General features: G+C 37.2%; 1 protein-coding gene across 1 annotated transcript; it reads left to right on the top strand.

Moving 5' to 3' along the window:
- Positions 1-778: 778 nt before the first annotated feature.
- Positions 779-15069, top strand: LOC139138613 (E3 ubiquitin-protein ligase RNF14-like). Its single transcript, XM_070707052.1, has 11 exons — positions 779-1001; positions 3087-3173; positions 5331-5469; positions 5772-6006; positions 6517-6648; positions 7048-7230; positions 7647-7746; positions 9224-9367; positions 10139-10331; positions 10920-11088; positions 12279-15069. The coding sequence occupies exons 3-9, from the start codon at positions 5364-5366 to the stop codon at positions 10310-10312; spliced, it is 1074 nt and encodes a 357-aa protein (XP_070563153.1). The 5' UTR covers positions 779-1001; positions 3087-3173; positions 5331-5363; the 3' UTR covers positions 10313-10331; positions 10920-11088; positions 12279-15069.
- The last annotated feature ends 529 nt before the right edge of the window (positions 15070-15598 follow it).

Below are 15598 nucleotides of genomic sequence, written 5' to 3'. Positions count from 1 at the left end.
GGGTCACAAATTACCCACCAAGTGTGATCGGCAGTTTTGGGCCGCTTATTAAGCCCCTGTCTTGTGAATTTCGACGAATTTCGACAGTCAACATAATCCACATGTTCTGCAGAAGGTCATGTCCAACAAGGAGTCCGATTAGTGAACAAATATTCGAAATATTGACGATTCATTTCTACCCCCAGCTTATCGATTTCGCTCAAGTACCGAGAATCATTTTGTGGATGTTCGTCATCTCTATTAGAAATACTGTTATAAAGGTTATTTGTGTAGGTACGAGTATAACATTTTGCAAGAAAGAAGAGCAATGTCAGAGCTTTAAAACGATACCTGTTTTGTAGTTGTCAAACGCAGACTAAAAATGGTACGCGATTTTGAAAATGTGTGACAGAGTGGCCACACAACTGTTCCCCATACGGTAGAATTTGTATCACTGCCATCTCCGATACGAATGGGGTATTCTGAACGATCTGTGTAGGTACACGATTTATATTTCGCAGGACTTCAAGCCAGAGTCTAGGAATCACAGCGAATATGGGGTTTGGTTGTCTTAGCCAGAATAAAACTGGTACGCGATTTTGAAATTGTGTTTTGACAGAGTGGCCACACAACTGTTCGACATTATGACAGAATACGGCGCGGGAGTTCGACACAGTATGGCGTACGTAACGAAGGACGCATGTGGAGGTTGCCAGGAATTTTACTGATGGCGCGCTGGCCGCTGATTGGCTAATGAGAGGGGGTAAATATTATGGTATATGCGTCTCCAATTTTGGAGCTGACCCGGACTGGTAGTAGGTCTTACCGCGTACCGAACACATAAAAACCCACCGAACACCACAGATATGAAGTGTCAGTGTTGTTTCATCATGCCTAACAGTGTGTTTGCGTACAGTTAACGATAATTATCGTTCAAACATGGCAGAAGGCGGTTCGGAATATGATCACATAAACGAGGAGGAGATTTCCGAAGTAAATTTTCAAGATCAACAAGATGAGGTACTGAGATTTTTTTGTCCATGCCCACGGGTACGGCACTACGCTTGGTAGTCTGCTCGATCGATCGATCGTCTGGTCGATCTCCCCCCCCCCCCCATGTCCGCCTACGCTCATGTATCCCCCTCCATGCCTTCATCGACAGAAATTCTGACCTAAAATTTCCTACGGCTCCTCAACACAACACAATGCGGAAGTGATTATGGGCTACGGGATCGTAGCAAGTCGAGCGGGCAGTGGGTGCGCTGCCAACAAGTTGACAAGACACTCGGGAGTACGATAATCCTGGCTTTACTTGATTTGAATGAAAGAGTATACCTTCACTCGGAAAGATAAACTACCTCTTGTGAAATCTCTTGTACTATAGATCCTTCCCCAGCAGCAGCTTCATCCAGTGTTTGTTGAAGTTGGCACTTTGAGTTCTCTCTGAGTGTGTTGTTGAGCAATAAAGTGTATCAAATATTGATATAAAGCAATCATATATACTATTTTTTTTGGGGGGGGGAGTAAAGCACGAGAGTAGGTGTGTCATCTTCTCTTGCCAAGGTCTCTTGGCAACTTGTTTACCAATACAAGGGAGAAAATTTAAATATTCATATCCATTGGAGATCACTGGCATAACGGTAAACTGACATGTGGAAAGTACCAGTAAATACACACACATAAACATCACAAGTTGGCCTTGGAGTAGGCCTTGCAGATGTCAAGTAGATCCAACCATGTCAAGATGTATGAAAGTTTGGATATTTGCGATATAGCGAGATGCGATGAAATTTGCAAATGGAAATTTCTGAGACTAGTATTTTCATAAATGGTTGAAACATTGTTTTTTCATCTGTCATACACTATACAGTTTTGAAATACAAAGTTTGGCTTCTCAGGGATGTTTTGACCCAGTTAAAAATCAAAGTCAAGATGTCATGTATACTCTTTCTCCACAAAGTGACAGTCAACTGTACACTCAGTGTGACAGTTTTCGGACGACCTCAGTTTTCGGACATTTAGTGACATGCTGTTAGTTACACTCACTTCGCTCCGTATCGATAGCGTTTTACAGGTCATGTGACGTCATATTAAGTCAGGTGACACTGTTGTCCCGTTTTCGATATTTTTTTTGGTAGAAGCTATTGAGTTCGCTACGAGCGGCGGTCACAAATTGTCGTCTGACACCGCGTCAGTGATACTGTCAACATATTGCCGTCAGGTCACAGTAACTGAAATTTTGAATAAAGTCCTTATTTAGCATTGAATTTCGAATGTGGGGGAGAATAATGATTTTGAAAATATTCTTTCCATTGTTCGCTACGATTGCATGTAGTTTTAACGAAAACTGCGCAGTTGTTTCGAGAAAAAAGATACATTTAATGAACGTATGAAGTGTACAAGTTTTCGGACAGACAATATTTAGCATAATTGTGTAAACGTAGTAAGTGACTTACCGCGTAAAACTTGACAGGTAAATAATGTCGTACGATGAAATATACTCGCTATTTGTATTAAATAATGCCTGTGCGATTCTAATACAAACAAATATGCAATGGAAACAATTATAAGTAATACTCACTGAACAAACTTAGCGAAGTTAGCCACACCGTACGATACAAGGTGCCGAAAGCAACACACACAGAGGCAGCCCGTGTCCGATATCAGCGCTATACACGTCGAAATATAGTTGAGTCGTCCATGGATTAAACATAACTAATTATCATGAAATATTCTTATATACAGTTTACTAAACACATCGAAATTAAAAATTGGTGGTTTGAAGTTTCAAATTATCAATACTTAGCTCCTAATCACATTCCAAACACGACGTCCGATTTCTGGGATTGCAGTCCGATTACTACGCCATCGACATGGGGTCAAAACTTTGGCAACTTTGACCCCGAAATATCACTCCCGTCGTATCAACTGAGTTTGAGGATAACCACAATAAAGTTTCGAAAGGTATGGTAATAAGATTTCGTATTGCTGGTCATTTACGAAACGACTTTAGGCGAAATTTACTACCCTGTCCGAATTCTGTCACACTGAGTGTACATTCTGCAATTAACTTTTTCCTTTTGTTTTGTTATCCATCATTTCTTAAGGACGGCTCTTCAAGCAATATTTGAAGACAAAATAACACTTTTGATTGTGCTAGCACTGATGAAGCAGAAAGCAGATTTGCATTCCAGGCAAGTAACTGCACATGCAATCACATCAACCTTCTCCATTAAACACCATACACTACAATAAGCCAGTTTGAAATCTCTGATGTATGCCTGGTGAATTTTATGGGAAGCAGTGTTACATAATAAAATTATCAAGGGCACAGACTTGTGGTCTTCAATGTGGACACTTTATCTTTCTGGCCCAGGGGCAACCATTTTACAAGTGGTATAGCCACAAACTGATGATGTCAATCGCCGTAACACAATACACAGTGCCATAATTACAAGGCGACTGTGTTTTGTGTATGGCGATTTGATGTCATCAGTTTGTGGCTATACCACTTGTAAAATGCTGCCCTGCAGGCCAGGTGTCTCTGTGGAATAATAGAGTGGGGAATGTGGACAATTGTCTCCAGATACAAGTGACTGTATGTTTCTGCTTATCCCCAGTTAATACATGTACAAATGATGATGGACAATAGCCCATGTACTCCCTGGTAATTTAAACAGAAATAAGGGAGCCGTCATTATTTATGGCCTGGGGGGGGTCGGAGGAATCTGAGGGGGGTCACTCAAAAAATCGAAAGCTACAAGGGGGGGTTGCTCAAAAGTGGAGAACAAGAAAAGGGGGGCTACTCAATTTTGTTGACATGTATTGAAGCATTTAGTGGAGTTACGAATTAATACAACAATAATAGTAAAGATATGTATATTCATACCCGGTATTTGTGTGTACACACACACACACACGTAATATATATATATAAATCATAATACAGGTGGTTTCAAGTAGAAACTAAAATCTCATTACACTATGTGTTTCACGTTATTGTGATCTTCAGACGAGAATGATCAGCTATTCAACGTGGCAAGCCTTATGTTGGAGGCTAGTATTGAGTACATTTTTCAGTATTTCCTGATTAAAGATTGATATACTTGCCTGATCATTAATGAGAAACGTCTGCTTTCTATATTCTACATTGTATAGGTTACCGATAGGGGAAAATGTGTAAAGCAAGCTTATTCTGATGCTATAAAGTTTAAAACCAGTTGAATGCCTTGACAACAAACCCATCTTTTATTGCAGGAAAATAATAATAAATAATAAATGTGAATAAATGTATGTCTGTCGTATTTTTTTCGGTTTCAAAAAATATAGTTGAAATCAGTGAACTGAAATATAAGTTTTTGAATACTGTCTCAGATTTATTTTCGTTTGAGTTTTTTATACGAAAAAAATACTCCCCAAGTGCCACCAAATAACACCATTTTAACTCTATTTTTCAAAAGCTCCAATGGCAGGAGGGGGACACCCCCTCCTGACCTCCCCCCCATGACCGCTTATGCGGTCTCTTGTGGTGCTTTCGCACCACATCTTCCCCCTCTTGAAAAAAAATACTACAGAATAACTGCATGTCACCAGAGCACTGGATACAGACCTGTACATCAGCCCCTGCTACAGCAATTGGAACCTCCTTCCGACAAAGACCTATACCACAGGGTTTAATCAGGGTCTGTACAGGCCTGTCGCAGCAGCAAACCATTTTACTGTATAGATTCCGATAGATATTTAACTTTCCCAATTTTTGGGGGGAGGGGGGGTCACTCAAATTTTCTGTAGCAGAGAGGGGGGTTACTCAAACACGTCATGGTTGGCAGGGGGGTTACTCGAAATTTTGGAGTTTCAAAAGCAATTCCTCCGACCCCCCCCCCCCCAGGCCGTAAAAAATGACGGCTCCCTAAGCCATGTTATATCGCCAGAAGAAATTTATAGATTCTACAAAATCATATAATCTGCATCATTCAGAGATATGGATGAAGTGTTCCATGTCAGCCAACTAATTCTATCTTTAATAAAATCAAATCTTGTGGAAAGACTGAGATACAGAATGTGAACTTTGAGTGTGAAAAGTCAGGAGCCCTTTGTTGTCTTTCTTTTCTTTGTTGAGATTTTTTGTGAAAATAAGTGAGTACGTCAGTGTTTTTTTTTTTGTCCAATTGAATGAGAACACTGTAGACCACAGTTGTGGAAGACTGTGATGTCCAGCAGACATGTTTAGAATATATACCCTATGGCCTTATGAAGTATTCCATTGTACGCTACTTAACCACATCTATTCCGACTGTAACTGCACTCAATAACCACTGAATCTTCTTGAATTTCTGTTTTCCAATGTTTAGATCATTATTCCAGTACAACTCCCAGGTGAGAAGATGGAGGTTGAAGCTTGGTTGCCCATAGAGACAGACTTAGCACAAACTGATGTGCTTTCTCCTAACAACAAGAATGCCAGACCAAACCTCTCCAGATCTATCTCTGGTAATTACAGTGACCCTTAACCTTTTCCCTGTCCAATGGTAAATCTTCAGGTGACTTTCTGGGTTACCAAAAGGTCAGGGTTCAAAGTTCATCAATGAACAATACTGTAGTAGAGTTTTCCTTGAATGTGTGACAAAGATTCAATATCCTCATATATCCAGATTGCTGAATTTCCACTATTATTGTTATATATGTGTCCAATAATTATTTACCATATATATACTATGTAAAGAATTTCAACATTGCCGTGCATATGAAATGCTTGATTCAAGTACAATTTTTGATCACTTTCGTTCTATCAGGACGGAGATGGCACTCAACATTCACTGTATCCGACCTTGCTCCCCTCCAAATGAATGTAAGTTTCCCAGCCAACTATCCAGAGAGCGTGCCTCCTATATTCACTCTGAGCTGCTATTGGTTGGATGGTGGGCAACTGAGCGCCCTCTGTAGACGACTTGATGCCATGTGGGGTGAGATGCCACAACAGCCTATCGTGTTCACATGGGTAGACTGGCTGCAGAATGAAATGCTGAGGTGCAAAAGAACTTTTGAACAAGACAAACTTTAGTAGTGAGAGTAATAGACTGTATGTGCTTAACAGTAGTCTCCAGTGTCATACTCAACTGGTAATGATGGTAAATCCTCACTTCTTTCTGAATAAAATTTTTTTTCTACACTGAATAGTGTAGTTTCAAAGTGAAATTCACATGGAAAACGAAAACCAGTGACATGTACAACCAGGTAAAAAAGCAGAGGTCCAATTCAGTTGCCTATGTTCGGTCAACTTTGGTGTAAAGCCCAGGCTCCATTGGAATTGCAGCGTGTCAAAAAATTGATAGGATCGCAGGGTGTTTTCATATAAACAGAAATCCCCTATTGCAGTATATAAATTTTGATAAGTGTTCACAATAGTTTTTGTTAACTTTTATTGAGTCATCTGTGCAAGAGGCTAAAAATGCAGGATGTTTGAATAATATGAATAAGTTCATCTGCTGTAATCATATTCTGTAGAAGTTTACACAACTGGCATTGTGTTGTTATCAGCTTTCTAGGTTTGGACAAAGCTGTAGTTTTGACTCCATACATGGAGAAAGATGTTGAAATACTGGGTCCCATTGATCCCAGGGCTTTACCTGTATGCTGTGATCTACAGCAGGGAATCATGGAAATACTAAGGTATGCTGAACTAGTCAGTTTGTGTTCATACCTCTAAGCAAAAAGCAAGTGTGACAAAATATCTTAGTAAATTGTTCATAAATATAAAGTCATGACAACACACCAAAAATATATGAAATGTACAAGCTAAGTTCTCTAACAACTTCAGAAAAATAATTTATGAATTTGTAATTGTAATGTTGTCATTTTGCATTATAGAGAGTTGTACCAAATATCGCATTTCTGTCATGTTTTGTGAAATAAACAAACCAGTCAGCACACAATTATCCTTTTAATGTATGCTTGATTGTGGACAGGGCTCCACTCTGTTTCATTATAGGCAACAATAGCACCAGTACCAACATACTGCACTATAGCTTACCTTTGATGAGAATTTCTTTGATATTGTTAACTTGACAGTCACAATCGTACATATGAAATGGAGAAATTTCAGAAGGAGAACCATGACTGTGGTGTATGCTTTGATAACAGACCTGGCAAAGAATTCTACCTGCTCAACAACTGTCTACATCACTTCTGTCATGACTGCTTGGCATCTTACTGTGACACTCACGTCTCGGATGGAACTGTGCAGCTTCTTCTGTAAGATTCTCTCATCATCTATTCAGATTTCCTAAATGATCTGACAGTAGATTGCCAGGTGAAGCATCCCTAGAAAAAACATAACAATAACCTTTGTAAATTATTTTTAGTGTGTTTTATCATAAAGTCATGAAGTATTTAAGCAAAGAAGTTTTTCTCCATGTAGATTCAAGATCCATTGCTGAGGGGAACTCCTTGCACAACCTACATTTAGCTGTCTCAAGAAAAAGAACATTGATTTTAACGGTAGAACCTGTCAATCTCTAATACTCATAACTGTTCACACAAAGGACTTTAAAGTACAGAACCACAGACTTTCAGATTGAAACAGAAGCAATGGATTGATGGACACAGAAGTTCATAAACGTACCTATACTTCTTTCTTTATTTTATTACATTTTGATCACCACAACCAGATGCCCTGACATTGACTGTAAGAATCCCGTACCTCCAGCCCTGGTGAAGGAACTGCTTACCACAGATCAATATCAACGATGGGAAACTCTTATGTTGCAGGTAAGAGTTTGTATTTGTCTGTTGCAATCAAACAAGCTGAGAAGCCATCCATGGTTTGACGCTATGGACAGAATAGGACCTTGATATGGTACTTCTTTTAATATTTTGATATTTCATCTACATGTTAATATGAAGTGGATACCCTCAGTCTTATCCAATAGTTTGTTGTCTGTTAATTGTCATCCGCAAATTGTTGTTTGTCATCCATCAACTTTTTGTACTCAAAGCTTCTTCTTGAAAACCATGAGTCTAAATTGTTTGTTCATATGGGAATGTAGGGCCCCAGGGATGACTTAAATCAGATTTGTCCATATATTTGATGAAATAGGTAACTGTTTGTTTTTAGGCCATTTTTTTCTCATTTTGGCTCAATTTTCTTCAAAACCTTCTTTTCTGAAACTGAATATTGTAGCTTTCAAATTTTGTTTGTTAGTTCCTGGGGTATATTTTTCAAGTTTCTACAGATATAATCATGCATTCACAAATTTCATCACAGATTGTGATGAAATTTATGAATGCAAGTTTTTGGGACCTGGATTTGTATTTATGGTGAAAACATCTCTTTCTCTGGTAGCTTCCAAATTGACATATAGCTTCTCAGTGATGCTGGCTTATTATGAAACTGTAAAATATCCTTAAAAGTTTATGTTATTCATATGCTTTTCAAAAGTTGTGCACTTCAAAAGGGAATGACCTTTGCACAGAGAGATCCTGGATAGATGTAAGGGATGCCCTATTTGAGTGTTGTGTATAATTACATTGATTTGATACTGTTCTTTTAAAAGAGAGTATCTGTCTTATATCTGCCACTGTACAATTTGTTTGCACAACCGCATGATTTCTGGCAATAATTTTGAATTGCATTGAGTAGGCAAAAGCTGCTCCTTCCATAAAATACATTATCACCTTCACTAAAATGTCTGTGACTCTCTACAGAACAGTTGTGAAAGTTTAGCGATAGCTTCAGATTTTTGTCATTGTGGGAAAAGTGACCTCTTTGAGCCCTGTGTATTCATTTCTAAACATAGTACCAGTAATAGGCCATTCTTTAATGTTTGTCAGCTTTCATCAGTTTAATTAGATATTTTGGAGTGTGGAAGTCCCTGACAAATAAAGACTATAAAAATCGTATCTCACCGGTTCTGTGCCTGCAAGAACGTTTAGATGCTAAGATAAACAAAATTAACATACTTCAAACATCATGTTCAAGGATAGAAAGGTATCATTGCTTTCTCAATTTGCAAACACAAGTGTTAAAATGTGCACATCATCTGACAACTTTCCAAACAAAGTGAAAGCTAAGCACACTTAAACAGAAAGTGTAAACATCATATGCTGGTTGAGGAACCGGTCACGCAATACTTAATATGTAATAATATTCCTTCAGATTGTTTCATGAAGTCTGTTCTGAATTCTTCCTTCCTGATCGACATATAAAGTTTACACGTTGTTTTATATCTGTATGTTTTTTATACAGAAAACACTTGACACAATGGAGGATATTGACTACTGCCCTCGTTGTAACATGGCTGTTATTAAAGAGCTAGACTCCTCCAAGTTGGCTCACTGCACTTTATGTTTCTATTCATACTGCACTGATTGCAAAGAAGCATGGCATCAGGTAAAGTGCAACTTCTTTCCACGATTTCTCATTTTCCCCCCAAAATTCAGTGTTTTAACCAAAATAAGTTTGGTCAATCAATCATTACAGACCCCTATAGCAATAATTCAAATATTGAATTTACCAAGCAGTAATTGTCAATTGCAGGCATCCTATTTACAAAGACATGTGCACTGTGAATCTCCATATATGAATGTCTGCACAAAGCATTAAAAGCATCCAAACCTATTAGGGGCATGTGGTTGCCAGTCACAGAATGCCTTATTTCATATTTTGATATTTCCAACATGACTATGCACAAAGGAATCAGAAACTGTTAATTGTAATCTGTTTAAGTTTTGACAAGGTAGTGCCAGGCAATTAGTAACAGGGTACAGTTTTCAGTTGATCAGTACATGATATGTAACATGAATACAACTTTCAGTGCAGTGATCGAGCCATCCATTTTGAAAATGTCCAGTCCCTCCATTTTTTCAGGAAAAATACCTGAAATTTCATGTTGGTCCACAGGATACCAAGCTCATGCTTAATCCCCAACTTCTTGTATGCTGATGTGTCTGCTTCATGTATATAGTCATCAAATTTGTTTCACTGAAGTGGACGGCAAGTTTGCCAATGTTTGGGAAATAGATCATCTTTAGATTGCTAAATGTTTGAATAGTTCCGGAAATCAAATTTTCACTGAAAAATATTTGATTGGAATTTCATGTAAAGCACCAATGTGACAATGAAAATAGTAATAGGCACAATGGATTGTCTCAAACATTTTAGGGTAGAATGTGTAAGACCATTGAGGACAAGCTGGAAGAGCTTGAGCAGAGACAGACAGATCAAAACGAGAAAGCAAGGATAATTGCTGAGAAATTGAAGCAGCATTTAAAGGAAGAGGACAGTCCAAGAAAGCTGTCAAGGAAACAACCACAGCATGTCCAGGATGCTCAGTGAGAATTCAGAAGTCATCAGGGTAAGTTATCATAGACGTCATCCAAGTAAATGCTTACTGTGACTTTGAGGTTTTGGACCAAGTTCAGGTTCACATGCAGTGTAGTTTGTATGGGAAAATAATGAAGTAGCAGAAGTATTTAGTAGTTATACTGACTTGACCAGATGTCTGTTTGAACCTCTACATTGTATGACTATTAAATTATACATGTATTTGGATATAGATTGAGATTCAGATAACTTTATCATCTCCTATAGAGAAATTTATATAGATATGAATATATGTTTTTATTGATGTGGTTACTATTCTCACTTTTAATGATATTTTTTTTTTCTTTCAGAGTCAACACAGTGAATTTGCTAATCTGAGCAGAAATACATCTGTATATATAAGAGAATGAAAAATAGACAAAGTAATAGAAAATGACTTCCACAGCTACCGGGTGGTTTATAGATTTAAGCCCCTGATGATACTTCAGGAAATGCCAGCATCTAAAGCAGTAAAATTATAAAGTCACAGTAACAAGTGAAATCTGTAAGCGTAACGCACAATTCAAGAATCAGTCTCTGAACTCAAAAACAGTACCAGACTTTTTTTATTTCTTCACAGCTGCAATTTCATGACCTGTACTAAGTGTGGAATCAATTTTTGCTGGGAATGCCACGCGAAAATCACCGACTACGGACATTTCAGCCACAGAAACTGTCAGAGCTTTGATATGAGAGCCATCCATTATGGATATGTTCCACCAATGCAACCACAGAGAGGCACTCCTGAGGTAGGTCTCCAAGGTAGCATCTCAGAGGCTGTAACGTAGAGTATAGTATTTGTACCTATGTGCTCATAGCATGACATCCAAAGCTATACAGTTCCGCTACTTTCTCATACTTTTGTCAAGAATTCTTGCTAAAAATTACACAGAGAAGGAGAATATGCCATCAAATATTGATACAGATGTCACAAAAATGTCACTCATGTAAAAATCTACCAAAGGGACAAATATGTGTCAGACATTTAATAATTCTACATTCTCAGCTAAGGTCTATTGAATGAGATTCAGACAAAGTAAGTGATTTTGTGAATTAAACATTTGACTTGAGACTGTCTTGATTTTAACAGAAATGTCAGTTTGAAGTTTCCAGTAGCCATGGGTAGTTTATTACCAGTACCGGTACTATTTGAATGCAGCCAAATGAGAGATCATTATAACTTAGTAAATCTTTTAAAAACCCAATATATAACTTAGAAATCTTTTAAAAACCCAATATTTCACTGCAAGAGCTTTGAACATCAGTTTTGAAAATAGCAAACAAAACAAGATGCCCATGATTTGGTTTTCTTCTTTCTCGCCACTTTGAACTTCAGTGGTTTAGAAATGAGCGATAATTAGCAAGTTCAACAAAGTGTTAGCAAAATTTTAAACTTTGATTATGGTGCTGATTACATCATTTGCAGTGTATACATTGCTTGTATCAATTTGTGATGATGTGGTTACCTTCTCACCCCATTTCCCATTATACAGGTCCAATAACCCCATTTCCCATTGCTTATAACCCCATAATCCCATCTACAGGTCTAATAACCCCTATTTCCCAATTTGCCAAGGTCCAATAAAGCCATAGTCCACTGTACAGGTCCAATAAATTTTATTATTTTATTAAACCTTGTTTAACGAGGGTAGCCTGGTAAGCTTCAGTAAAGATGCTTATCTTCCCCAGGGCCCTCCAAACCCATAAATCCCATTTCCCATTGTGTAGGTCTAATAACCGCATATTGCACCTGACAGGTACAATAACCTCCATTTCCCACTGTGTAAGTCCAGTAACCCCATAGTCCTATCTACTGGTCCAATAACTCCATTTCCCATTGTGTAGGTCCAATAATACAGTAAAATAAAACAATAGATTGAACAACACTTTATGATGAAACAGTTGCATCGTTAATGTAGTTTTTTCCACTTACTGACAGGATGCCATCAGAATAAGAGACATCCTGAGTGAGAATCCTGAAAGAAAGAAAGACGTCAAGCTGTGTCCAGTCTGTCATCAGAAAAACCTGAAAGAGAAAAACAACAACCACATCAAGTGTTGGTGCTGCAACAACAATTACTGTTTCCTCTGCACCCAGAAAATTCTGGGAAAAGTCACGTTGCATTTCCAGCCTCCAAATCAGTGCAGACAGCACACAGATTGGTAGTGATATGCAATCGTTCTTAAACCCGTTGGCTAAAACTTAACTGAGATATGCATCTCCCATTGCATGTCATATGGAAAAATGTGGAAGAATTGCCATGTTTGTCATTTTTTTTGTTATTATAAACTATAGTCTATAGAAGCTATTGGGATGGGTATTTGTCCGGCGTCCGTCGTCAGTCTGTATGTATGTATGTATGTATGTATGTATGTATGTATGTATGTATGTATGTATGTCCGTTTGTGAGGCGTCCGTCCACTCAAATATCTTGAGAACCGCAGTACCTACTGATTTGATATTTGTTGTGTAGATGAAAATATGATTTTGAGAAACTATTTTTTTTAATTTTTTGATATTGTTGAAAATAGGCAGATTAATGCCAAAAAAGGTGTTTTTGGTAAAAAATCTTCTTCTTCATAACCGCTGGTCAGACAGCTTTGTTATTTGGTATACAGGTCCCTAGGGATAACCCAACTTAGATTTGTTCAAATTATGATGAAATATGCAAATTTTTATAAGGAATTTTTTTGTCATTTTTAGTCAAAGTTTGACTTACATTGTATGTAATTCTTGTACTGTATAAACCCTATCAATTCACCCAGAAAAAAATAATTAATATGATTTTAAATAATTGAATTAATTAGGAAATCATCAAAGCCAAAATAATTTTAGTGTGGAATTATCAGAAAGTTCACTTTTTTTTGACAGTTCATAGTGAAATGCTTACCATCTTGGAGGATTAAAACATGTAAAGGCAACTTTCCTGAATCCCAACTTTGACATATTCTGAACCGTCATTTATTGTGCCCTGTATGTTATCTAAATGAAATTGCTCAAAATAGTCAATAGAGATAGAGATAGAGATAGAGAAAGTTCTAATTTCCATTTATGGTTGACTTGGCAAGGATAAAATAAATTACTTTTTGAGGAAAAAAATAGAGTGGTCAATTAAAAGAGTGGTCAAAGTGATAGGGTTTTTATGGTAAAGCTGGGCTGTATAAAGATTCCTCATGTGCTATTTATAGCAATTATGCAATCTGTGTAAAGAGTGCAATGAAAGTGTAACATGATTCCTTATAATGCTTTTGATGACCTTGAACTTCTTAAGTTTCAAACCTTTGTCTCTTCAGTGTGCTTTCTCTGAGTATGTACAGTCTCAACTTATTAAACAGAACTCACAATGTTAATCAAAGATATCCACCTTCTTCATCAATACATGTGTCACAAAAGGTTATTCTCTACATAACTCAACAGAGCTCTGTCAACTGTTGAGTTGCTTGTTCTTTCAAAACCGCTGGTCAGACAGCTTTAATATTTAGTTTACTTGTCCGTAGGATGACCTTAGTGAGATAATTTCATACAGTAAGGAAATACTTAATTTTGTATCCATGTCTATAGTAGCTTCAGGGACTTTGGCCCTATGTTTTGTTATTATAAATAACAGTGATCAGTACTATATATATATTATCCCAAACATGGGACTATGTGTAAGAGGGCAGGTGACCATTTTTCTGACATCTGGAGGGCAAATAGTCTCTTTCCTCAAGGGTGCATATTCCCTTGTTTTGCCTAAATGTGGAAGAATTGCCATGTTTGTTATTTTTTGTGTTATGACAAATAACAGTGATCAGTACTATATGTTATACTTTCCCAAACATGGGACTATGTGTCTGAGGCTGAGGGCAGGTGACCATTTTTCTGACATCAGGAGGGCAAATAGTCTCTTTCCTCAAGGGTGCATATTCCCTTGTTTGGGCTATAATGTTTATATTACATGTCTCTCTTGCATAGTTTTCACTTCAAATATCTGAGTTCACATTCATATGACAATCATGTGCTTCATTTGTATGACAAATGAAAATCCATCATAACAAGAACCATTTTCATCGTCTAATGGCCCATGGCTGGATTGATTATTAAAATTTTTATGCATAATTCCATAAAAAACACATTTTCTATGTAAAATATGCAATCTGAAATTTTGATATCCCAATGTTGTCAAGTTGAATATAAGTTCCTTTTTGCTTTCAGTCAAATGATGACTATATGGCCTGCCACATCATCAACAAGTTGACAGTGAATCAGATAGGGTGGGCAATGTTTCATATATGAGGCATGTACTAAATGTAACTGTTGAAGTAGGATGGCATTATTTTGCTAGACAGAGTAGCACATTGTCTTATTTTTGTCTGAGTGTGCCACAATATTAATCCTACAAATGACTTTATTTTATGATGTAAAGATATCATGTCCTTTCCTGTTTATCAAATCACAACCATTTTGCATATCATTTTGTAAGTCCATGAATTATGGTAAAATGTTCAAGAATAATTCTTTTATGATAATAAATGGTGTTCATCAATTTGTATTAAAGGAAACATTTTACAGAAATCAAGATGTAAAGATCAACTGTGGTAGGAGCCTCTTTCACCAGAAGAGGTTTCTTTTTAATATGTCTTCAAATGAGATGTACAATAATTGTCAACATTTACATACAGTTTTACTCAGAAATTATCAATGCAATTGACAATAAATATTTTGAAAATAAAGTACTTTCCTAGTTCCATGTCCAGATGTCCATGTTATTTTATATTGACATTATAAGAGACGTAGTGATAAATATAATAAATGTCATTGTATAACAGTCTGCCATATCAAGTTCATGTCTGGCTTTCGTCTACACCCTATGATCACTGGTCAGTCTTCTTCGTATTAAAAAGCGCCCTCAAGCGTTGATATTGACTACAGTCCGTGTCATACACAACTGAGCTCGCAGCAAAGTCTGCAAGTTATGTAGTCATTGCGGACTGGTGAGTAAAAGAGAGGATATATCTTGGGTAAAGAATAATTTACAACTCTTTCAAAAAAGTATTTCCGCATTTCTAAGTCACACTAGTCAATGAAACTCAAATACCAATAGTCATTGTGAGACGAGAAGCAAATTTCATAAAGCAGAAACATTATTCAGATGGTAAGGGCTTTTTTTAATTTTTTTGCGTAGCCAATGAAATCGCACCTTTCTACACTTCCTTGTTGTCTGAGAAATGGGATACCGTGTGTTCTACAACGTCATGTGCCACGTAAGGTTGACTGTG

The sequence above is a fragment of the Ptychodera flava genome, chromosome 8 (genome assembly GCF_041260155.1).
Source record: "Ptychodera flava strain L36383 chromosome 8, AS_Pfla_20210202, whole genome shotgun sequence".
NCBI classification, from domain to species: Eukaryota; Metazoa; Hemichordata; class Enteropneusta; family Ptychoderidae; genus Ptychodera; species Ptychodera flava.
This window is presented reverse-complemented; position numbering and strand designations above follow the sequence as displayed.